Source organism: Chenopodium quinoa, unplaced genomic scaffold (assembly GCF_001683475.1).
Source record: "Chenopodium quinoa cultivar QQ74 unplaced genomic scaffold, ASM168347v1, whole genome shotgun sequence".
Taxonomy (NCBI): Eukaryota; Viridiplantae; Streptophyta; class Magnoliopsida; order Caryophyllales; family Amaranthaceae; genus Chenopodium; species Chenopodium quinoa.
Window position 1 is genome coordinate 8,657,380 of NW_018743252.1, and position 24,135 is coordinate 8,681,514.

The 24,135-nt window shown below is 38.8% G+C and overlaps 2 protein-coding genes across 3 annotated transcripts; both read right to left on the reverse strand.

Annotated features, from left to right (window-relative positions):
- Positions 1-604: 604 nt before the first annotated feature.
- LOC110734926 lies at positions 605-961 on the reverse strand. Its single transcript, XM_021915049.1, has one exon. The coding sequence runs from the start codon at positions 959-961 to the stop codon at positions 605-607; it is 357 nt and encodes a 118-aa protein (XP_021770741.1).
- Positions 962-11,003: 10,042 nt separating this feature from the next.
- On the reverse strand, positions 11,004-17,369 carry LOC110735174. Of its 2 annotated transcripts, XM_021915349.1 has the most exons (4): positions 16,986-17,369; positions 15,339-15,732; positions 12,917-12,966; positions 11,368-11,509 (listed from the first exon to the last, which is right to left on the reverse strand). In XM_021915349.1, the coding sequence occupies exons 1-4, from the start codon at positions 17,170-17,172 to the stop codon at positions 11,499-11,501; spliced, it is 642 nt and encodes a 213-aa protein (XP_021771041.1). In that variant the 5' UTR covers positions 17,173-17,369; the 3' UTR covers positions 11,368-11,498. The 2 variants fall into 2 exon arrangements, with proteins under 2 accessions (XP_021771040.1, XP_021771041.1); XM_021915348.1 differs by lacking the exon at positions 12,917-12,966 and having other exon boundaries at positions 11,004-11,509; positions 16,986-17,359.
- Between the last annotated feature and the right edge of the window lie 6,766 nt (positions 17,370-24,135).

A 24,135-nucleotide genomic window follows, 5' to 3' on the forward strand; every position in this document is an offset into this window, starting at 1 on the left:
CTCCACCTAGGCATATGATGGGTATTTATACCCTCTCTCAATAACCCTCCTACTTAAAATTCCTTTACTACCCTTAATGATCCATTTCCTAGTCAAATTAGTATTTTGACTTTCCTCAAATTCAATTGACTTTAAAAATTATCTTTTTATAAAATAATATGCCCCAATATTTTTAAATCATAGAATAAAATATTTTCTAGATTATTAAATAATTAAAAATAAACTTTTTAATTAAAATAATTCATTTTAAATTAATAAAAAACCATAATAATTCATTTCGAATTATTTAAATACTTTAAGAAATACTTATTTAAATTAAAATACGGGGTATTACAGTCTAACCCCCTTAAAAGAAGTTTCGTACTGAAACTTGGGCAACGAAAATCAAACTTTTTCCTCACTTTGTACTCTTTTAAATACTTTTGCCTTTAACTCACTTTAAGATCAAAACTACTTGAAATAACCGTTAAAAATGTGCAAAAAGCACAAAAATAACTAAAAATACGGAAAAACGCGAAATTCTACCGCATTCTACCCCCCTTAAAGAACACGAGTTACGTCCCCATAACTCACCATACCTTAAACAACTCAGGATATTTCTTTTTCATCTCATTTTCGGCTTCCCAAGTTGCTTCTTCATACTTTTGGTTAGACCATAGCACTTTAACAATCTTAACTTCCTTACTGCGTGTACTACGCACTTATTGTCAAGGATCTTGACAGGTCTTTCCTCATAAGTTAAGCTTTGATCTAACTCAATAGTTTTAGGTTGTAGCACATGTGACTTATCAGGGATATACCTTCTTAAATGAGATACTTGAAATACATCATGCTCTTTACTTAGCTCCATAGGTAAGGCCAACCTATAAGCCACTTTGCCTATCCTTTGCAATATCTCATATGGGCATATATACTTTGGGCTAAGCTTTCCTTTCTTTCCAAATCTCATTACACCTTTCATTGGTGACACCTTTAACAATACTTTGTCACCGACCTCAAATTCCTCCTCTCTACGCTTCAAGTCCGCGTAGCTCTTTTGGCGATCTTGCGCCGTTTTGAATCTTAGCTTGAATCTCCCTCACCTTCTTAACTGTATCCTCGATCATTTGAGGCCCTAGAATCATTGTTTCACTTATGCCGTTCCAACAAATTAGACTGCGACACTTCCTTCCATGTAATGCCTCAAATGGAGCCATGCCAATACTTGCATGGTAGCTATTAATATAGGAGAATTCAATTAAGTCCAAGCTATCCTCCCATCCTCCTTGGAAATCTATAACACAAGCCCTCAACATGTCTTCCAAGGTTTGAATGGTTCTCTCAGTATGCCCATCTATGGCAGGGTGAACAGCTGTACTCATCTTAAGTGTTGTACCAAAGTTTTCCTGTACGATCTTCCAAAACCTTGAAAGAAACCTAGAATCCCTGTCTGACACAATATCTTTTAGAACTCCATGTAATCTCACCACATTTTTTATGTAAGCTTTTGCAAGTTGTTCCATCTTCCAGGTCTCCTTCATTGGTATAAACACTGCAAATTTGGTAAGTCCATCCACCACTACCCAAATGGTGTCATTTTCACTCTTTGACTTTGGGAGACAAGTTACAATGTCCATTGAAATACAATCCCATTTCCATCCAGGAATTTCCAATGATTGCACAGTTCCTTGCGGTCTTTTGTGTTCTATCTTCACTTTCTGACAAGTTAGACACTTTGCCACAAATTCTGCAGCTTCATTCTTCATTCTAGGCCACCAATACACCTTTCTCAAGTCTTTATATAGTTTATCCCCTCCTGGGTGTACTGAGTATGGTGTATTGTGACCCTCTTCCATCAACTTTCTCTTTACCTCTTCACATTTTTGTGTTACACACCAACGACCTTTGTACCTTAAACTCCCGTCTTCATGAATCATGAAATCCATAGCTTTTCCTTGCTTTATTTTCTCACGAATCCTATCCAACTTTACATCTCCTTTTTTTATTTTCCCTTATCTCATCAAATGTTATTGCTTGGATTCTCAGATTCGCAAGTATGCCTGCTGACACTCCGTATTCTACCACTTCTAGATTCATTCTCCTCATTTCTCTACATAACTCATCAGCCACTATCAAAGTATTCATTCCATGACTGGTTTTACAATTTAGAGCGTCTGCAACTACATTTGCTTTCCCCTCATGATATTGTATGTCTAAGTCATAATCTGTCGTATAATCTAACCATCTCCTTTGGCGTGAGTTTAAATCCCTTTGAGTGAAAATGTATTTCAAACTCTTATGGTCTGTATAAATCCTACATTTCACTCCATAAAAGTAGTGTCTCCAAATCTTTAGTGCAAAATAGATTGCAGCTAGTTCTAAGTCATGAGTAGGGTAATTTACTTCATGAGTCTTTAGTTGTCTTGATGCATATGCAATCACCTTCCTATTTTTCATAAGTACACATCCTAAACCATTCTTGGATGCGTCACTATATACTTCATAAACTCCACTATCGTCTGGCAGTGTAAGCATTGGCGCTGTGATTAGCTTTTGTTTCAAGAGTTGGAATGCCTCCTCACATTTGTCATCCCACTCGAACTTCTTGTCCTTTTTCATTAGAGAGGTCATAGGTTTAGCAATCTTCGAGAAATCTTTCACAAAACGTCTATAATACCCTGCTAAACCTAAGAAACTCCTAACGTCAGACACTGTTTTCGGCGTAGGCCAACCTTTCACTGCCTCGATCTTTGCGAGATCTACTTCTACTCCATCTTTGGACACAAAATGGCCCAGAAATGCTACTTTCTCCAACCAAAACTCACACTTAGAGAACTTTGCGTAAAGTTTATTTTCCCTTAGTGTTTGCAGAACTGCCCTTAGATATTCTACGTGTTCTTCTTTACTGTTCGAATACACCAGTATAACATCTATGAACACTACCACAAACTTGTCCATAAATGGATGAAACACCCTATTCATCAAGTCCATAAAAATTGCTGGAGCATTCGTTAATCCTAATGGAATTACTGTAAACTCATAATGTTCATATCTTGTTCTAAATGCAGTCTTGGGAATATCTTCATCTGCAATCCTAAGTTGATGGTATCCAGACCTTAAATCAATCTTATAAAACACAGTTGTGCCTCTCAACTGGTCAAATAGGTCATCAATCCTTGGTAATGGGTTCTTGTTCTTTATGGTGACCTTATTTAACTCCCTATAATCAATACACAACCTCATACTTCCATCCTTCTTCTTCACAAATAACACTGGCGCTCCCCAAGGTGATGCACTTAGTCTTATATAACCTTTTTCTAATAAATCCTACAATTGCTCCTTTAACTCACTCATCTCTGCAGGTGCCATTTGATATGGTGCCTTGGAAATTGGTGTTGTTCCTGGAACTAGCTCTATTGTGAAATCAATTGCCCTTTTAGGTGTCATTTTAGGATTTTCTTCTGGAAACACATCCAGAAACTCATTCTCAACTTCCATCCTCAGGCTTAGTTGTCTCCTCATGTTCCATATTCCTCACACTACAAAAATACACTAGATGCCCCTTCTTAATATACTTTTCCAGTTTTAACACAGTTATGATCCTTGGGCACTTGGTTTCACCATGCATCCCATATGTCACCAACTCCTTATCATTTGTAGTCATTTTTACTTTCTGTGATCTACAACCAATCTCTGTACTGTACTTGCTCAACTAATCCATTCCCAAAATGACATCGAAGTCACTCAATCCAAACTCAATGAGATTCGACAAAAACACTTTTCCTTCGATTTCTAAAGGTACATCTCTAAAGATTTTGTTACACTTTACTACCCCACCCGTACGAATAGCTATAGGCAAATCTACCTCATTTACGGTTTTCAAACAGTTGATAGTTTTGAAACAATAGCCTTTGAAATGAAAGAAAAAGTTGCACCATAATCAAACAAGACTTTCATAAGAATAAAGTTAATAGAATAGGTACTAGTGATGACATCCTTCGTGGAATCAGCCTCATGCCTACTCATAACATTCAACTTTCCTGCAGCTCCACCTTTCTGTTGGTTGTTCCCATTACTATTGTTGGTTTTTGCCGCATTCTGTTGTGCCCCCTTGTTCCCGGAATAATTGTTACTTCCCTAAAAATTCCTTTGAGCCCCGCCTTGTTTACTGCCCTGTTTGTTTCGGTTGGGATCCTTAGAGAAACATTCATACTCCCTGTGTCCTAGCTTGTTGCACACACGATAGGTAACCAAATTTCCATTACAATCCGTACCAGGGTGGTTATTCTTGCACCTTCTGCAAAAATAGCACCTTCCATCCTTATTATATCCCTGGTTAAAGTTCTTAGTTCCACCATTAAAGTTCCGTCAACCTTGGCGATTGTTGTCTTGAAAATTATTGTTGTTGTGGAAGTTGTTATTATGATGGTACTTTTGCTTCTTAAAGTTGTTCTGGTTACCTTGTAGGTTTCCAGAATTCTGTCCCACCTCTTTTCTCTTTTCTTTCCCCTTTATCTCAGCTATCTCTTTCTTTTTCTTTAATTCTAAGGCATATAGGAGTGCAGCTCTCCCATACACTTCATCCAAGGTTTCAAATACTTGACCACATAGCTTTAACTGCAAATCAGTAGTCAGACCACTCTCAAACTTTCTAGCCTTAGACTTTTCTGTAGAAACAGACTCCTAAGCAAATCGTGACAGCTCAATAAACTTGGTGTAGTACTCAGTAACTAACATATTCCCCATAGCAAGATTAGAAAATTCCTCAGCTTTTTGTTTCTGTAAGAAGCTAGGGTAAAACTTGTCCCTAATCTTCTCTTGAAACATAGTCCAACTAAATCCAGGTAATGCCGTAATGGTAGCTTCATTTTGCTGCCACCAAAGGTCAGCTTCGCCCCTAAGGTAATAGGTAGCACAACCTACTTTTAAGTTCTCTGGACACCCTACTGCCCGAACAGTTTATCAAACTCCCTCAACCAGTTTTCCAGTACCATTGGATCAGGCTCTCCTTGATAGGTTGGTGGTTTACTCTGTGCCACCTTCTTAAATAGTTCCCTGAGCATCTCCACTATTGGTTGAGTTCCATGCCAATTGCCTCACAACTTCACTCAACTCTCCACCATCATTGTTGTTACCATTCCCTCCTGCCATTCCTCTTCGCCTGAATTAATACTAAGGGGCCTTTATTAAAAACGGTCTTAGCTAGCTCTCAAGTTAACCACCCACCTAAATAGTTAACACCCTTGAAGCATACACATTAAATTTTAAGCTAACAAATTGGAATTTAAAACTCCCAAAATTTGTAGCTTTTCAACCAAATATTGATTGCTAACCAACCACACATTTAATAAAGCATCACATTAATAAATAAAAATAATTCCCATGGATACCCAAAGTTTAGAATAAATTATTGGAATATTTTTTAGCAAGAAATGGCTTATTGGAGTAGTGTTACGAAATAAAAGATTTGGAAACGAAATGAATGATTTGTCAATAAAATGAATTAGTTGACAAAGAATTAAATGGAATTTTATTGATAAGTAAGAAAATGAATGGAATAGTGAAATAAAATGAGTTTAAATAACTTATGCAATTACATAAGTTTACTGACTCATGTGGACATGCCACTTATTGCTTTACTAAAACTGGAATGATAAAATGAGGAAATGAATCTAAGAATCCTAAAAGAAATGAAACTACAAAAATCTAGTCCTTTCAAACTTTATCCCTCCTGTAGGGAGATTGTATGTAGCTTCTAGGATCGAATTCAGGGTCATCCTCTTCTTCCATTGGTTCAGGTGACTCTGGTTCTTGCTCTACTTGGACAAACTCTTCATCTTCCTTATCATCAGATGAAATATCAATTATAATTGGAGTTGGAGGTGGATTTGGATTTGGAATTCCCATAATGGAACTATCAACAGTCTGGTTACTCTCATCCATCATCTCTCCTTCTTCTTGCCCTCCACCTGTCCCTGTTTGATTTCCCAGAGTGGGAGAAGAACTTCCTGACTGATGACTAGTGGAAGGGGAATTATTCCCTACCGGAATATTATAGTAATAGTTGGGATATGGAATATTTAAATGCTGACAATGATCTTTCTCAACTTTAACAAGGTAAGAAATCAAGTATCTGTAACCAGGTTACCACTGTCCATAGAAATTTTTGTATTTAGAGTAGTTTGGAATGTCACCTGGTAAATAGAAATCAGAAAACTTTGATTTAACATCAAGATATGGAGGTTCATCTGGAAGGCAATGAATAATCATAGCGGAAACACGATCAGGAAGATCATAATTCTTGTCTCCTAGGACATTGCTCATGTGGGCACAATAGAATTGGATTCTGTTGACATAGTCAAACGGATGTTCATAGTCTTTCTTAACTAGAGTACCAATTTCAGAAAGTTTGTTAGGAAGAATCGACATCCTGAAAAGGAAAAGGTTTAGAAAAGAATTCCCTTCCCAAAGAAATTAAAAACAATACAATTCTTGCATGAATTAGGTTCAATGTTCAATCAAACAATTTCACTTATTCTAATCATATAATCACATGCTTTCAATCAATTCACATGACCAAACATCACAACCTAAAATTTAATGCATACAAGAACTTGATTATTTCTAACTTATATGCTCAAATTCTTTCCTACCCAAGCTCACCAACATGCTTTTAAAAGCTTTTAACACATAATACTTACCTCAATCCTTGCTTTCCTGCAAAATGAACAAACTAAAAATATTTTTGACTCCTCTTTGAAAAATTAATTTTCAAAATAAACCCGAAAAAGACCAAAATATTCGGCCACTTATAAAAAAATTTCAGAGACCCTAAATAAATAAATAAATAATTTCGGATGCCCTAATTAAAAAAAAAATCGGATTTTTCCAAAAATAAATAAATTTTTGGATTTTTCTAAAAAAAATAAATAAATAAATTTTCCAATTTCAAAAAATTAAAATAAGTTAAGATAACTCACTTTTAAAATAATTTAATTCAATAAGCACTTGGCCAAGTTTAAAACAAAACACTTTAAAATACGTTTTTAGCTTTACCGGTAACAAAATCTCAACCAAAGCTCCCAGATACCACTTTGTAACACCCTAGAAGTTCCTTTCCTTTAAAATACCCAATTTGCCCTTTTAAAATACGAAAAAGGAAAATCTAAGACATTACCGCCACCGTGGAAAACGGCTAAGGAAAATATCAAAGACTCGCATACAGTCTTAAAACCATTTAAAAACAAATCAACTTAAAGGAGTCAAAAACGAAAGTAAAAGTCAAACTAAGTCAAACAAAGTCAACCTACAACTTGGAACCATTGTAGGCCCTTAAAACCTAATCAATATTAAAACCTTTGCGTTAGTCTCATGATCATAATAAAATAAATAATATTCAAAGCAAATAAAACACATCATATTCCTATGAGAACTAAGCATGATTCGCTCTTCACTCATGCCCTTCATGAATATGCTTCATCACCTTAAAAGCTTCTCTCTACTTGTCCCCACTACTCGCCATTAGAAATGGGTCGTCGTAGGGACAAGGTAAAGACAAGGCCAAACAAACATACAAACACACAATCAGCAAAGCTGGGTACATAAGCGTAATAAAACACACTAACATGCTTTCATCCTAACAACACACAACTTACCGTGTTGCCCCTGTTTACAAGCACACAAAACATTCAACATCTAACTAGACTAATACCAATGTTCATTTAGTTTTGATTACGCATCGAACGGGTTTCCCCCAAACCTGCCCCAATAAAGGGGTACTAACACGGGAGCTAACCGTGCCAGTATACAATAAACCACTCGTAAGTGGCGGAATTCCTGCGCATAATAAAAAGGAAAATACACCGTCCTATACTCCCAGTAAAAGTTATGGTCAAATTAAAGTCGCATAACTCCCCCCATATGTTCATACTCAAGGTATATACGTTCCAAGAGTTTTGGTGCGTAATCTCTTTCACTTTACGTTATTTATATATTGTTAGACTCGGTGATGACTCTCAAACCACAACACAATCAAACATTATAATTCATTCAAGCAATCAAACATACCAATTTAATTCTTAAATAATTAGTGACCACATAAATTTAATGTTGAATCCTTTTTAAACTACCTCGGTGTTAAATAACACCTTAAGCGCATAAAGCACCACAAGTCCTATCCCTCGGTGTTTAGAACACCTTAAGTGCACTTAGGCACCAAAAATATAATTTAATCCTCGTGTACATAGTCACTTAAATAGCTCCTTCCTCATGCTTATAGCATCAATAAAAAATTATATGAACCATAATAAAATTTCTTTTCAATATTCCAAACCAAATTAAACACTTAGTTTAATTGAACATGCCCACTATCATGCCAATAATAAAAGTATAGTTCACAGCCAACATGCCAACATAATTAATTCCAATCAACAATTCACTTCAAAAAATTCATATTTCATAATCAATCACCAAATCAATCCAATCAACAAATTCCACCAATACCTATCATGATACTACTTGGAATTAACTAATCAAAGCCTAGCATGCTTCTACATATTCAAATAATTACTAATATGCGAACGTACCTTGAATATGATCTCAAAATCGCCACGATTAAATAAAATCACTCACTTGAAAGTCTCCTAAAAACCACACTTACAAAGAAGTAATAATACCTCTTCCACTCAAATTTTTAGCAATATATACTCTCTTTAAATCACTCATAAACCCTCTAAGATAATCTAAAATTTTATTTAAAACCCTTACTTTTATTCCCAATTAATGGGTAATTAAAAATCCTTTCAAGAAACATAATTATAGCTTATATATAAAACTTCCAGCTTAATTAAAACTCATAAAATTGCTGTAATTATGTTTTAAAACACCTATTTCCATAATTTAAATTACCCACAATCAAATTCCATCAATATACATAAATGTAGAAATCTAGGGTTTTCATTTTGGGGCTTTTTAAATTCAAAATTAAATCTGAAAATTTATATACAAAATACTTATTATTAAACATCCTAAAATCATCACAAAACCCAAATACAATAATTAGATTAAGGTAGATTTAAATTAAAAATCAAAAAGAAAGGTTTTTTTTTTTTTGGTAAACCACTGGCACACACAACCACCTAGGCTGGCTGCCGCCGTCACCCGGTGGCTGCTGCTGCCGGCGAGTGCTGGTGGTGGTGGCCGACCAGCGTGTATGGTGTATGTGTGGGTGGTGATTAAAATTAAATAAAATAAATTAAAGGGGAAGGGGAAAAGGAAATAAGAGGAGAGAGAGAGTTTACCTTTGGGTGCACTCCACCTTAGGCATATGATGGGTATTTATACCCCCTCTCAATATCCCTCATACTTAAAATTCTTTTACTACCCTTAATGATCTCTTTCCTAGTCAAACTAGTATTTTGACTTTCCTTAAATACCATTGTCTTTAAAAATTATTTTTTATAAAATAATAAGCCCCAATATTTTTAAATCACAAAATAAAATATTTTCAAGATTATTAAATATTAAAAATAACTTTTTAATTAAAATAATTCTTTTTAAATTAATAAAAACCATAAATAATTCATTTCGAATTATTTAAATACTTTAAGATATACTTATTTAAATTAAAATACATATAAAAATACGGGGTATTGCAGACTGACCCCTGTTGGAGCCAACCATCTTCTTGTCTATCAGGTCCTTGATTTCCCCCTTGAAACTTGTCATGAATTTCATGAGTTCGTCTCGAGTAATTAGTGTTGTGCCTTCTGCTGCCTGGTGTTGTCCAAACGGTTGTCCGGATGATTTACTAGGACCAGCTTGTTCATCACCCCGCTCCCTTCTTTCTATGGGACGGGTGCATCTAGTCCTGAGTGACCCATCAGCGGCCACATATGTTTCGACTTCAAAGTCGTCATCAGTGTCATGGTCCGAATAGACCTCAAATCCGGCCGTAGGCCGTTTCTCATTAGGAGGCGGTACAGGTTTTTCTGAAGCCATTTTAGAGGTACTCTCCCCACAGATGGCGCCAAATGTTTCGAGGTTTTATGTGTCCCTCGGGAGAGTTACAACACCAAGACTGGATTCCGAGCGCCTGTACCTGCAAAACAACGGAGACTCCAGTTGGGTGGAGTTCCGCCTCCGACGATCAAGTTAGAATGTGTTCGAAAGATGTAAAAAGTGTGGAAAGTAAACTAGTATCTTCTCGGATTCCGAGATCGGGAATATTCTCTGAGGTGAGAATTAATTATCTGCAATCATTGACTGCTCTGGTTTGTTCGTGTTGAATAAATGTGTATGAATGTCTCCCAAGGTGGGAACATCTCCCTATTTATAGGGTCTTGGGATTTGTGCCGCTATCCTAGGTTACGGAAACCTAGGAATGGTGGGCTATCTCGGGAATTGGGCCTTGAAGGCCGTCTTTTTCCAAATGATTCGGGATGCCACGTGTCAGCCAAGGAGAGGTTCATTTTGATCCTCTCTTAAGGTGACACGTGTCACCATCTTATTGGGCCACGTGGTCGGGGGGTATTTTTACCCAAAACAGTATACAATATAAATCTTTATTTTATTATATGTTTTTATTGAAAAATGAATAGTTTATAAAGGAGAAGAAAGGGTGAAAATTGAATGTAATTATAAAATATATTAAGTTGGGGGAAAGTAAACCAAACAACATTCATACATGTATTGAATTAAACTAGTGTTTTTTCAATATGAGAAAGGGGATCAAAAAAAGAAAAATTAAATGAGGTATCATGTGCTGTTGGTGAAAAATAAAATTTACATGTGGCATAATGGAGATGATGATTTGTCTTTTTAAATACTAAGTATAGATAGATTTAGATAACACTTGTCAACTTTCTACAACTCTCTATCTTTCATTTCAACATGATCAATGTCCTGCATTAAAAAGCGTAACGGATGTTACTGTAATTGGGTACAGTTTGATACACGACTGTTGATTCGGAGTGTAATTGGGCTTGTTGAGCGAATTTCATACGGTGGGATGGTCTGTTAAGAGCTTTTTTTTTTTTTTTTTTTTTCCTTTTTTTGTTTAGGTAATGAAAGTGAAATTAATAATAATCTAGCTTTGATTATACAGACAGCAGCCATGTCCCGTGGAACGCAGCACATGGCATTTACAGACAAATACGAGAAGTGAGGCAAATTTTGTACAAGAAATGGTTCCTAATTACCTCCCCTTTCTTTAATATACATCTCTTAAATATGCACAACTTATGAGGAGGTTGTTGGAGCTCTTACAAGCTTCATCATGAAATTGAATTGGATATCTGGAGAGGTCTTGGGTTGGGGCCAATTCGCTCCCTCAGGCACTTTTATACATTTAAAACCCTGACTCTTGTACAAGTTTGTCGCCCCTGGGTTTTTCATATCACAATGAAGTGCAACAGCATGGCAGCCCCAGGTCCAAGCTTGAGCCTCAGCCTTGGCAACGAGCCTTTTAGCTATCCCCAAGCGTCGAAACTTCTCTCGCACTGCCACATTTGAAATGTATGCTATACCCGTCCTGTCATAGCACTATTATCAGACAGCTTCCCAAATTCTGGGAGTATAATTATACTAATGAGTAATGACAGCTAAATTGTAAAATCCGTCAAATGTCTTCAGTAACTTCATAACTCGAAGAATAAAAAAAAAAAAAAAAAAAAAAAAAAAAAAAAAAAAAAAAAAAAAAAGGCCATTATATGTGGAATCGGAAATTAGACTTAACATTCAGACCCAACTTCATCTAACATTGTTATCATTGACCACTAAAAGTAAGAAAAAAAAAGACAGTACTATTGTTGATAGGGTTCTCCGCTGGTTAACGAACTGCTTTTTACTTTATTAGTGTGCATGTGTAAGTTATCAAGTGCGTATAAGAATGAATAAGAGCAATATCAACAAAAGAAACAGGCTAAACAATTTGGGAGAGTGCGAGGAAAGTAAGGGAATCTCATCCCCCAAATTGTCACTAGTGGGCATTGAACTTCCAACCTCATGGTTGGAAGATGCTCTCCTTTCCACTATACCAAACTTAGCTTGGTAACCTAATGCTCACGTTAAAAAACATCAAATACGAAGTATATAAAATTCTGACAATTGAATACTTCCATAGCCAAGTAAGAGGATGACAATGAGCTCTTACGGCACGTTTGATAAGTGGTCATTAACTGTGGGAATGGTAATGAATTATTTTGTAATTGTGCTACAAAATTTCATGTTCATTACCATTTGAATGAAACTCTACCCCTAAACATGTTTTGTTTTTCCCCACAAATTTCCATTAGCAAGCAATATCCGTAACCTTTAAAATAGTACTCCATATCCAATAATGAAACTTTTGAAGAAAAGTAGGAATTCGAGGGACTAGCATTACTTGTATTGACATGGAATGTTCTTCATAAAAATTACTCATAATCATTACCAATATCTCTATTTATTACCCACTACAAAACGGGATGTTGGTAGTTTTTATTACACTCACAAAAGATACCTAGCCAATATTATCAGTGCCTTCTATAGGAAGTTGGAAGATGCCTCTCATCCAGCTTCCTCCTTGATGCCCACACATCTGCCAAAGGGAGTCATTCTTTCAACTCCCTGTCCTGCTTGGTATTTTACACCTTCCGAAATTCAAACCCCTTAAGACCTAATTTCAGAAGCCTGGGAGTCACCCCTTTAACTCTAGTACTATACCCAATTACCCATAAATCATAGTCATGTCAACATGTGACAAACAGTCTATCAAAAAGGAGCACCATTCCAAGGAAAGGCATGCTTCAGATATACAAATTTCAGGACATGCTATAATCCATATCTAGAGAAATCATTAGAACTTTTGTCGTCCAATTGTAAAATTTCAGATTTCATGCATATTTCATAGATATAAATCAGTTTAACCTTTGCACCTATTAGATAGCATTGACAGTACCTGCAATGTTTTCTATCCACAATAATGTCCTAGTACTCAACCATCTTAACCTGCACTAGTATTTCAATTGAATACAATGATGTCAAAAGTTGATAGAGAAACAAGAGCTCTTTCCAAGTCAAAAATGATGTTCTCCCCATTCATATTTTTAACAGATTAGAATCACAATCATCAAAGGATGGATTGTTGAAACTACCAATGAATGAGTGAAAAACCTCAGGGTCCCCCACACATAGATTATATTTCTTTCTTTGTTTCCATGCATTACGGTATTACCCAAGCAAAAATCCATATTAAATCTTTTATTCTCAACAACTTACATGATAATTAATATGTTACCTGCAGGATTTTTGAACAAGAAGTGACCTATGTAGTAAAAGTTAACTACTCGTCAAAATTCTCTCTAGTTCGTATCAATCTAGTTCAGAAACTCTACCAATTTTAAAGCCTCTATAGCACAATCAACAAATGGTGGAAACTAGGATGTTCCTTAACAATCCTTAAATGACCACTTAAGGTCAAAACGGAAAAGCCTTGAAAAAGCACTAGTGATAAATGATTTATAAACTTTTAGCGCTACAAGAAAATTGTACTGATATAATTCAATGGCCTTGTTATATATATCACTTCAAAAAAACTTGAATAACAGCATGATACACAAAACAATTATAAAAATAACCTCATTACAGCCTTATAATTTCTCTCTCAACTCCCCCCTGCCCGACCAACTCCCCTGACCAGCCCCCTCCCCCCACCCCGACCAAACTCCCCCTCCCCTCAATTATTTTTAAGAAGGGAGGTGGTGGTTGTCTACGGATGGTTGGGTGAGAACTGAGAAGAAGGGCAGATAAGATGGTGGTGGCCTAGGTTGGTGATGGCTAGGGTGTTGCGGTGGCCGGGAAAGGGGCTCACAAGGAGAGGGGTCAATGAGAGGGATGTTTGATTTTTTTTACAAAAATTACAGTCAAATTTTTAATAAAAAAAAAAGAAAAAAATCCTACCAATTACAATGTGCCACTTGTCACAATTAACCTATTAAGCAAGCTACCAACTGGTCATGCACTATTTAAAGCGGATACCCCCAAAGTTGGTATTATTTTGGGAAATCAAGAGGTCGTTTAATTTTTGGAAGACTATACAAAAGTCATAATATTTTTGACAATTTTTCCTTTAAGATATTAATGTTTTAAAATGTCCATTTGCAAGTATGATATCCCTAATGTTGTGATTAAAAAAGAACAGAGAAAGTATATAATATGACTTTTAAGAACAAAAAAACTGAAAGATACAATGATACTTAACGAGCGCAAACTTCTGGAAACTTCAAATAACATATTTTTCCCTTATATTTAAAAACAAAGTAGAGACTTAAAAGGAATTAATGATTTCAGAAAACAAGCACTCTTAAACTATATGGACCATAAGTTCTCTAGCAATAATTATTTTTGGGTCAAACCAATACCATTTTATAGTAGATTTCAAAGCATTCCATTATATATTTATTGCCTAAATTTTAAATCAAATTAAAAATCACAGCCAACCAACGTTAGTATTGTAAAACTTTCTTCACCAAGCCAATTGCCTCATCAAGAGCATACTAGGTAATGTACAGATTCCAAATTCAAAGTGTCAATCCAAAACGATAGTTGAAACAACTATAAGATGGTGTGGGAATCAAGCAATTCAAAGCCTAATCTGATTCCGTTTTTCCAAAGAGTGTTCTACTACATTTTAGTCGCCTTAACTCTCACCACTAGTGAAATTTATATTGATCTTGTTCTAAATAAGGACCCCAATTATGAGATTAAGGCTTTGATTGATTGATTGATTGATTGATTGTTCTAAATAAGGCGCAAATGACTACCCATTATCAAATACATCACACACACATATGAACACCTTAATGCAAAGCAACAATGCAAGATGTTATACCTAGTCTTGGCTCTTGTTAAACATATACTTACTTGAGTGCTTTTATGAAATCAGGATGTAGTGTCATGACTTTTAGAAGATTATTTGCCTAAGCTATTTATATTGAAATACATACGCACTTGACTCATGATGGCCTAATTGTTAGTCCTTGAAATTCATATATTAAGCCCATTCATGAGCACACATCCAATAATTCTCTCTTTTCTATCCTTTATTCAAATATTAAGCCCATTAATGAGCACACATCCAATAATTCTCTCTTTTCTTTTGCCTATTTAAAATATTTTTACACAAAAAAGTGGTTTATAAAAAACATAGTGGTTGGAAGAATATTGAAGTATTGGGTATTTGTGTTTAATGCACGAATCAATCACTTAACAAAATTAAGATTAAAGTATGCTATTTTCCAATTTCTGTTTTTTTGGAAAGAAATTAGAGTTATGAAATGCACATATCCAAACACAAAAGCCAAAGGTTAAACAGAATGCACCTTCGTTGCCTCAAAGATCCTTTTCTAGGTAAGAAATCAGCAACAGTGTCCACAGTTAAGATTCCCGCAACATGACCTTTATTTAGAGAGAATTTCGCATCAAATCCACCAAATTTGAGATCATCACTCTCAATGTAGAAGGTGTTTGTAGAGCTACCAACAACTGCGACCAAGCAAGTCCTTTTGCAACCATGAGGAACAGGAAATCCAAATATCATTGCAATGAGTCTATCGATCCTCATTACAAAGTCCAAAGGGAAGGAATATTCAGGGAAGAAGGAGCTACAATGTGTTTCAACCACTTCCCAACTGTCATCCAATCTAGCTTCTCGAACAACTACCTCAGGTGTGACAGATGGAAACAAGTCTGCAATTTGACTAGCCAGGCAAGCTCCTAGAATTGAGACCACAACCACCAAGGTATATGAACAATTAAGTTACAATTTATCATCTCCAAGCAGGAAATTTCAGAAACGATAAAACAGGGAGATTACTATATGCATCAACTACCTACAATAAATCTACTAACATATTTTCAACAATATGCACAATTGTGACAACACTGACAAATCATCATTTTAATAAGTTAACTTTTGCCATTCCCATTCTCATTTCTGACAATAATTGTGACAACACAGAAAAATCATCGTTTTAACACTGACAATAATTGAAAAGGGCAAGATATTAGACCCATTCTCATTTCTGATGCTATGTAAGTTAGTCTTCCCACCCAAAACAATATCAACTCTACAATCTACAAGGATCATTTCTGATGCTATGTAACTATGTAAGTTCGTCTTTCCACCCAAAACAATATCGACACTACAATCTACAAGGATCTACGGCGCATGTCACATGTACATAGTTTGGCCATAATATTAGTTGATAGTATATATTAGTAGAAAATTATGGTAAAATTAAGGTAAATGAATAGTGCCAAAAGTCAATTTGTTAACATATTTTGAAATAGAAGTATTAGTAAACTCTAAATAAATTTTCAGAATTTGGTCGTCTAAGGAATATGGGATTGGTCTAACACCAACTTCTATATGTGGCTGGCCACACTAACCATCATGGGGTCACTTCATTAGTGTTATAGGGTTACTCGTTCAGTGTTATAGGGGTTACTTTGTTCTTTTAATATCAGCCGGATGGTTTGGCCAGCCACACACAAAACGCATTGTTAATCTAAAAGGCATGCTTGTAAGAAAAAAAAAAGGGAATTCACACACGCAAATAGAAAACACCTTAGACACCCACTTCAACTTTGCTGCATTGAGCTAGTATGAATTATATATCTGCTTGTTTTGCCATAACTAACACAAATGTAAAAGCCAAGTTGTTCAATAGACAGGCACAATAGCCTCATTTTCAGTCAAATGACTCAAATCCCTTCAACCAAAAAGGGCCAACTAATACTAAATTACTTGAGCTACAAATTCACTAACCCAAAATTCTATGAAATCCATTGACACCCATTATTGCTAATCACATGTCTATAATAAAAACACAAGTCAATGATCAATGAAAGTTAAAAAGGGGAAAATTGAACAAAAAAATTAGCATAATTTGGAGTAATACAGAATGAAACTAGTAAAAAAAAAATAAAAAATAAAAAAAAAAAAACACTACTGTATACATATATACCTTGGAAATTGGGGGGCGGAGAAGACGAAGAAAGAAAGAAATGATGAGAGAAGTGGGGTGAGATGAAGGAAGAAGGAAGACGTAGTTTGGTGGTGTTGAAGGTGGGAGAGATGGAAGATTTACAGGAAGCGGCGTTGGAAGTCGGCGTTAGTGTGATGCCGACGCCGCCTAGTGGTATGGACCGCATCTCCGCCTAAATTGGAGGAGTTTTGCGATGCAAAGTGGAAGTGAGGCTGCAAAAAACAGCGCCTATACTGGCCAAGTGGCCAATAATTAGCCAATGGAGTGTGGGCAAAGATTAGCCCGTCTCTCTTCTTGGGGATAATTAGGGATGGTAATTTGACCACCATATGCCACAAGTTACGTCTAATCTGATTCGGTCTGATACACGCAAAAAAGTTCAATCCTAAAAAAAAAAAAAAAAAAAAAAAAAAAAAAAAAAAAAAAAAAAAAAAGTTCTAATATATATATAAATAAATAAATTTGGTTCTCATCAATCCAAGTCAAACTTACAAAATTATGTTTATTTTGACTCGCAAAGTATAAAACTCATGCATGTCCTATGGTTTGCAATCTAATTTTTCTTTGTAAAAACTAATATTTGAGCCTGGCAATGAATTTGTTACATGAAGTTTGATTAGGGGATTTTTCTCTACCAATCACCATCTGACAAGTGGACCATTCAGGCTCTGCCAAGTGTCCGCTACATGGGCCAATAGAAGTCTGCCACGTGTCAGGAGTTGATCTGTCCACCATGGACCATTTGTGTCACGCCACGTGGCCTCCGTATGCCAAATAAGCCAAACGGCCACCTGCAAGGGAAGCCCAGTCAGCCCTAGGTTAACCTAAACCTAGTTATTGGCACGTTTTCCTAAGTTATAAATACTCTAATTAATCCTCATTAAGGGGGATTAAGCAACATAATTACTCTCACCTAGAGAAACTTAAACACATTGATCACTCCTCCCCTACAGGAACCAGATCTCCCACCTTTGCTTTCCGCACTATTCACTCCTTAAGCAAGTACTAACTTGATCGTCGAAGGCGGAACTCCCACCACAAGGAGTCTCCGTTGTTTTGCAGGTACAGGCGCACGGATACCAGTCCCGGAATTGTAACTCTCCCGCAGGACATCAAAAAACCCCGAAATATTTTGGCGCCGTCTGTGGGGAGAGTACTTTCGAGATGGAATCACAGTCTGTACTAACTCAGAGCGAGAGGCGTCCTACGAACGACCCTCAGGTCTATAGTGACCAGGATATTGAATATGAGGTTGAGGTTGAGACTCATACGGGCCCAGACGGGACCTTGCGAGCTCGACGAACCCGTTCCTCTGAAAAAGAAGGAACGAAAAGATTGCCAGGTTGGATCTAGTAAACCTGCCGGCTAGCCGCTTGATCATCAACAGGCGGCCGAGGGATCAGCTCCCATCACTAGAAGTGAACTCATGACTTTTATGAATAGCTTCAAAGGGGAGATTCAGGATCTCATCAATAAGAAGACGCCTGCTCCCTCCAAGGAGCAGTCGGCTAGAAAACCTTCTCAGCCTGGAAGAAGGAAGCCTGTACAAGGTCAAGAGGCGACTCCTCACCCTAATTCTAGGAAGTGGGAGCCGCCTGTGATCGACTTAACAAAGTATCGCTTTCCCTCACCAGGGAAAAGAAAGCCCATTTGTCATGTCCAAGCGGATGGATCAAAGAAAACTTACTCAGATGCTCGACTGTTATTAGAGCAGAAGAAGAATGACCAACTGTCAGAGTCGGCCTCTACGTCCGATTTTCACGACAGTCTTCATAATACCTCCATGAGGTATTCCCAATAAAACTATGACAGTCAGACAGGCGACACCTCCCGTCGGTCCGGATTTCATAAAGAACAATCGGTACCAAATGTACCATTCGTACCGCAACAACAACACTTCTTGCAGCCTCCTTTGTTTGGAGGGCAGGCGGCAAGGAACGCCCAACCATTGGATTGGCAACTACGGTTGCTCAGACTTGGAGAACAGCCGTCCGCCTTCTCCAAGGAAATTATTGAGGCCACCCAGCCGGCCAAAGTGAAGAATGTGTTAGTAGGCGCCTATGATGGCACTACTAACCCAGAAGATCACCTAATGGCGTTCACCAACCTAATGTACCTCCAAGGGTTGGATGATCCCACTTGGTGAAAGTGTTTCCCAGCGACTCTCAAGGGAATCGCACAACAGTGGTTCGGCAACCTGTCGACTGGTTATGTGAATAATTTCAAGACACTTGCCTACTTGTTCACCTCCAATTTTGCTATGAACATTCCTGCTAAAAAGACGACCCTTGACTTAGGGACCATTCAGCAGGGTGAGAAGGAGGGACTCTGTTCCTACATCAGGCGATTTAACCTGATGAGAATTCAAATACAAGGGCTGCCGGATGAGGTAGCCTACACTGACTTTTTCAGAGGTCTTAAGGATGGGTCGACCTTCAAGTTCGACTTGGTCTGAAAGAGGGTTGCGACTCTCCAAGAAGCACTGATTGAAGCTAAAGCCTACATACAGGCGACTGACCTCTGTAACACTGGAAAACAGTCGGATGGAAGGAGGTCTGACAAAAAAGACAGCCGACCAAAGCAGTCGGCAAATAAAGATGAGAAAAAGCGAAAAGAAGTCTGGGCGGGCGACTCCTCTAGACAGCCAGCCCAGAAGAAGAAGAAAGAATTCAAACCATACTCTCCCAAGTATGCGTTCAACAAAGATAGCCAAGCTATCCTCAAAGAAATCAAGAGCCGGATCTCAATCAAGAAGCCGACCCTCATGAAGGGTTCTGCAAGCAATCGGAACCAAGATAAGTTCTGTCATTTTCATGAGGATATTGGTCATGAAACCAATGAATGTATAAGCTTCATGCGCTACCTGGACCGCCTGGCTGAAAAAAGGCAACCTTGACTCCTATGTCAAGAAGTCCAAGGGGAATGCTCCCCCCAAGCACAAGCAGTCGGCCAAGAAGAATCACAGGCCGGCTGACAGTTCTGATACTGATGACGCAGTCGTCTACACTATAGTAGGCGGCTTCTCAGGAGGCGGCCCCACTATTAGGGGCAACAAAGACAATATCAGGCGGTTAGATGTTAATTCCGTTCACCAAGGACGGACAGCCAAGAGTTCATTCCCAGAAATTGTCATCACAGAAGAGGATCTGGGAGTTGTTTAGGGGCCGCATGATGACCCCATTGTCATTAAATGTAAGGTGGCCAACCAAAGAGTTGGCCGGATCCTCATAGATACCGGCAGTTCCTCTGATCTCATCAGCAACAAGTGCTTGGCAAAGCTCAAGTACAAAACCGACTACCTACATCCGGTATCTCACCCTTAAGTGGGGTTTGGAGGAAGTGTTGTACACCCAGTGGGACGAGTGGATCTACCCATCCGTCTGGGTAAGAAAGGGGAGGGCCGTCACATGGTGGTTCGGTTCTTCGTAGTTGAAGAACTGTCGGCCTACAACATGATCTTAGGACGACCCACCCTGAACAACTCCAAAGCTGTCATTATCCCTTCTCTTATGCTGCTCAAATTTGAGAGGGATGATGGAATAGTCGATTCCCTAAGGGGAGATCAGAAGATGGCACGAAAGTGTTACCTCTCGGATATCAAACCCACTGTGGCGACTGCTGGCCCAAGTGGTGAAAAAATTGACCTTGAGCTCATCAAGGAGCATGCGCCTGCCCAAGTAGCAGGCGGCAAGAAAAGAAAGGCTACCCAACTGGGGGCCGAGAGAAAAGAAAAAAGATAGCAATTACTAGCAGAGGAGCAGTCGGACGAATTCCTCCCTCAGCCGGCTGGCGAACACGTGGATGTTGTCCTGGACGACTCACGTCCTGATCGAACAGTTAAAGTAGGGACGACTGCTCTTAAAGTATTGGGTGAAAATTTTCACCAACTCTTGAAGGAATTCAAGGATATCTTTGCATTCGAAGTTCACAAAATGCCAGGTATCAGTCCTGACCTGGCTGTACATAAATTGGTCGTGGATCCGAAAAAGAAGCCGGTCAGGCAAAAGAAGCAGAACCATGGTGAAGAAAGAAGTCAGGCGGCTGCCGCCGAGGTTAAAAAGCTGCTTGATGCAGGGTTCATTCGGCAATGTTACTTTCCTGACTGGGTTGCAAATGTTGTACTAGTTAAAAAGCCGAATGGTACCTGGCGCATGTGTGTTGACTACACTGATTTAAACAAAGCATGCCTAAAAGACAGCTACCCACTGCCTAAGATAGACAGTCTGGTCGACTCAACAGCCGGCCACGCTTTAATGAGCTTCATGGACGCCTACTCTGGCTTCCATCAAATTCCGTTGTGGAAGAAAGATCAAGAGAAGACGACCTTCGTCACTGATTAAGGGCTGTATTGCTACACGGTCATGCCGTTTGGTTTGAAGAACGCCCCGGCCACCTTCCAAAGAATGATAAACACGGTCTTCTTCGACCAAATTGGAAGGAATGTCGAGGCATACATAGATGATATGATTGTTAAGTCCAAACTTCAGACGGATCATCTGGCGAACCTACGAGAAACATTCACCACACTCAGGCGGCACCATGTCATTCTTAATCCCAAGAAATGTGTTTTTGGGGTTGAGTCTGGGAAGTTTCTCGGATTCCTCATTAATCAGAGAGGTATAGAGGCGAACCCTGAGAAAGTGCAGACGGTCATTAACATGCAGTCGCCTCGCACCGCCCGAGAGGTTCAGAAGTTAACAGGTTGTTTGGCGGCCTTGGGAAGATTTCTCAGCCGATCAGGCGACAAGTGCCTTTACTTTTTTCAGGCAATAAAGAAGAAAGCAAGGTTTGAATGGGGGCCGGATGCTGAAGCGGCCTTCCAAAAACTAAAAGTCCATCTACATTATTTACCAAGGCTGGTCAGTCCCTTGCCCAAAGAAGTGCTCTACATGTATCTTGCAGTATCTGACCATGCTCTAAGCGCCGTCCTCATTGCTGAAAGAGACGGTTGCCAGCTCCCGGTCTACTTTGTTAGTCATGTATTGAAAAATGTCGAGTTGAGGTACCCCCTAGTGGAAAAATTTGGTCTTGCTCTCTTCATGGCCGTTAGAAAATTGAAGCCTTATATCTTGGCACATTCAGTCGTCGTATACACAGATCAGCCAATCAAGCGGCCACTCACAACCATGGAGTTGTCAGGCCGAATGATCAAATGGGCAATAGAGATTCAGAGCCTTGAAATCACATTCGAGCCAAGAAAAGCAGTAAAGGGGCAAGCATTTGTTGATTTTATTGTGGAAATGACTCGGCCCTCTGATTCTCAAATTCCAGACCAAGTCTGGAAGGTCTATCTGGACGGGAGCTCCACCTCAAATGGTTGTGGAGCAGGCTTCATATGTCAGTCGCCAGAAGGCGACAGGTATGAGTATGCTCTACGTTTTAATTTCCAATCCTCGAACAACAAGGCAGAATATGAAGCTTTACTGGCCGGTATCCGCATGTGCAAGGCGGCTAGGGCAAGAAGAATAGACGTCTGCTCTGACGCACAATTGATAGTGAGTCAGTATAATGGCGAATACGAAGCAACCCATCCGGCCATGATTTAATATTTGCAGGCGATACGACAAGCGGTTGGGTCACTTGAAGAGTTTTATCTGACTCAGGTGCCCAGGTCTGAAAATAACCAGGCGGATGCTCTCTCAAAGTTGGCCTCCTCGGCCTCCTGTGATACTCCAAGAACCGTCTTCTGGGAAGTTATGGAGAAGAGAAGTATTGAAGAAGATCCTATTGGAATTCTAGATTGAAGTTCAACCTGGATGGACCCAATCAGGGCATACTTAACAGACGGCACCTTGCCGGATGATCATTACCAGGCGGCTATACTGAAAAAGCGAGCGTCCAGTTTTGAGATGCGAAAGGGGGAACTCTTCAAGAAAGGGTACCTTCAACCCCTCTTGAAATGTGTTACCCCAGAAAAAGGACGAGAGGTCTTAGAAGATCTGCACTCTGGATACTACGCCTCTTATGTAGGCGGCAGGTCGCTTGCTCAACGAGCAAGGCGGCAGGGTTACTTTTGGCCTACCTTAGAAGCAGACGCCATGGAGATGGTGAAAAAATGTGACAGGTGTCAGAGGTTTGGCAAATTAATTCACCGTCCGGCTACTGATCTCACTGCCATCCATAGCCCACTACCGTTTGCTAAGTAGGGCATGGATATCCTAGGTCCCTATATGCCTGCTACAGGCGGCAAGAAGTACATACATGTTGCAGTCGATTATTTCACCAAATGGGTTGAGGTTGAGGCTGTTAAGGGAATCAAGACGAAGGATGTGATCTCATTCATCTGGAAAAATGTCATCACTCGGTTTGGGGTGCCCATGTCTATGGTTTTTGATAATGGTCCCCAATTTGAGACATTTGTTCTCAAAAATTGGCTGGGAGACCAAGGCATCTCACACTGCTTTGCATCAGTCGGCCGTCCTCAAGCAAACGGCCAAGTAGAAGCTTTCAATAAGATCATCTCAGACGGTCTTAAGAAGAAGATTGAACGAGTAGGCGGCCTATGGGAAGACGAACTACCACATGTTCTCTGGGCCATTAGGATGACTGAAAAAGGGTCGATTGGAGAAACTCCATTCCTCCTAACCTATGGTGCAGAAGTTGTTTTTCCAATTGAACACTACGAGCCGACTCTTCGAATAATGTTGTATGATGAAGAGGCGAACTGGGAGTCCATGCGCCTGGCATTAGACTCACTTCCAGAACGAAGGGGCAATGCAGCTCTGCGCCATGAAATCTACCGCCTGAGAATGACAAGGTCATATAACAAAAGAGTGCACAGGCGTCCACTCAAAGTGGGGGACTTTGTCCTAGGAAAGATGGAAGCAGTTGGTAGGGCTAATGAGTCAGGCAAATTAACTCCCAACTGGGAAGGACCCTAGCGAATCTATGAAGAGGTCCGGGACGGCACCTACCGCCTGGAAACACCAGACGACCAACCCTTGCCTCGAACCTGGAATGTAGATAATCTAAAGAAATATTATTTTTGAATGATGTAAACAGCTAAGAGCTGCTAATAAAAGTTTGCTACTTTGCTTCATCTATTTTGTATTATGAGGGGCATGCCGCCTGTTCCATGAGCAGCCAGCTACTCTCCGTTTTTTCTATCAATTTAGGGGCATGCCAACTG

What these genes read in the sequence shown, in the direction of transcription:
- LOC110734926 (XM_021915049.1), bottom strand. Translation starts at nt 961, where the DNA reads ATGAAAGGTGTAATGAGATTTGGAAAGAAAGGAAAGCTTAGCCCAAAG.
- LOC110735174 (XM_021915348.1), bottom strand. Translation starts at nt 17,172, where the DNA reads ATGCGGTCCATACCACTAGGCGGCGTCGGCATCACACTAACGCCGACT. An exon ending in TCCGCCCCCCAATTTCCAAG is followed by an intron (nt 15,733 to 16,985) that starts GTATATATGTAT and finishes TCTCAATTCTAG; the next exon opens with GAGCTTGCCTGGCTAGTCAA. An exon ending in GGATCTTTGAGGCAACGAAG is followed by an intron (nt 11,510 to 15,338) that starts GTGCATTCTGTT and finishes GTGCTATGACAG; the next exon opens with GACGGGTATAGCATACATTT.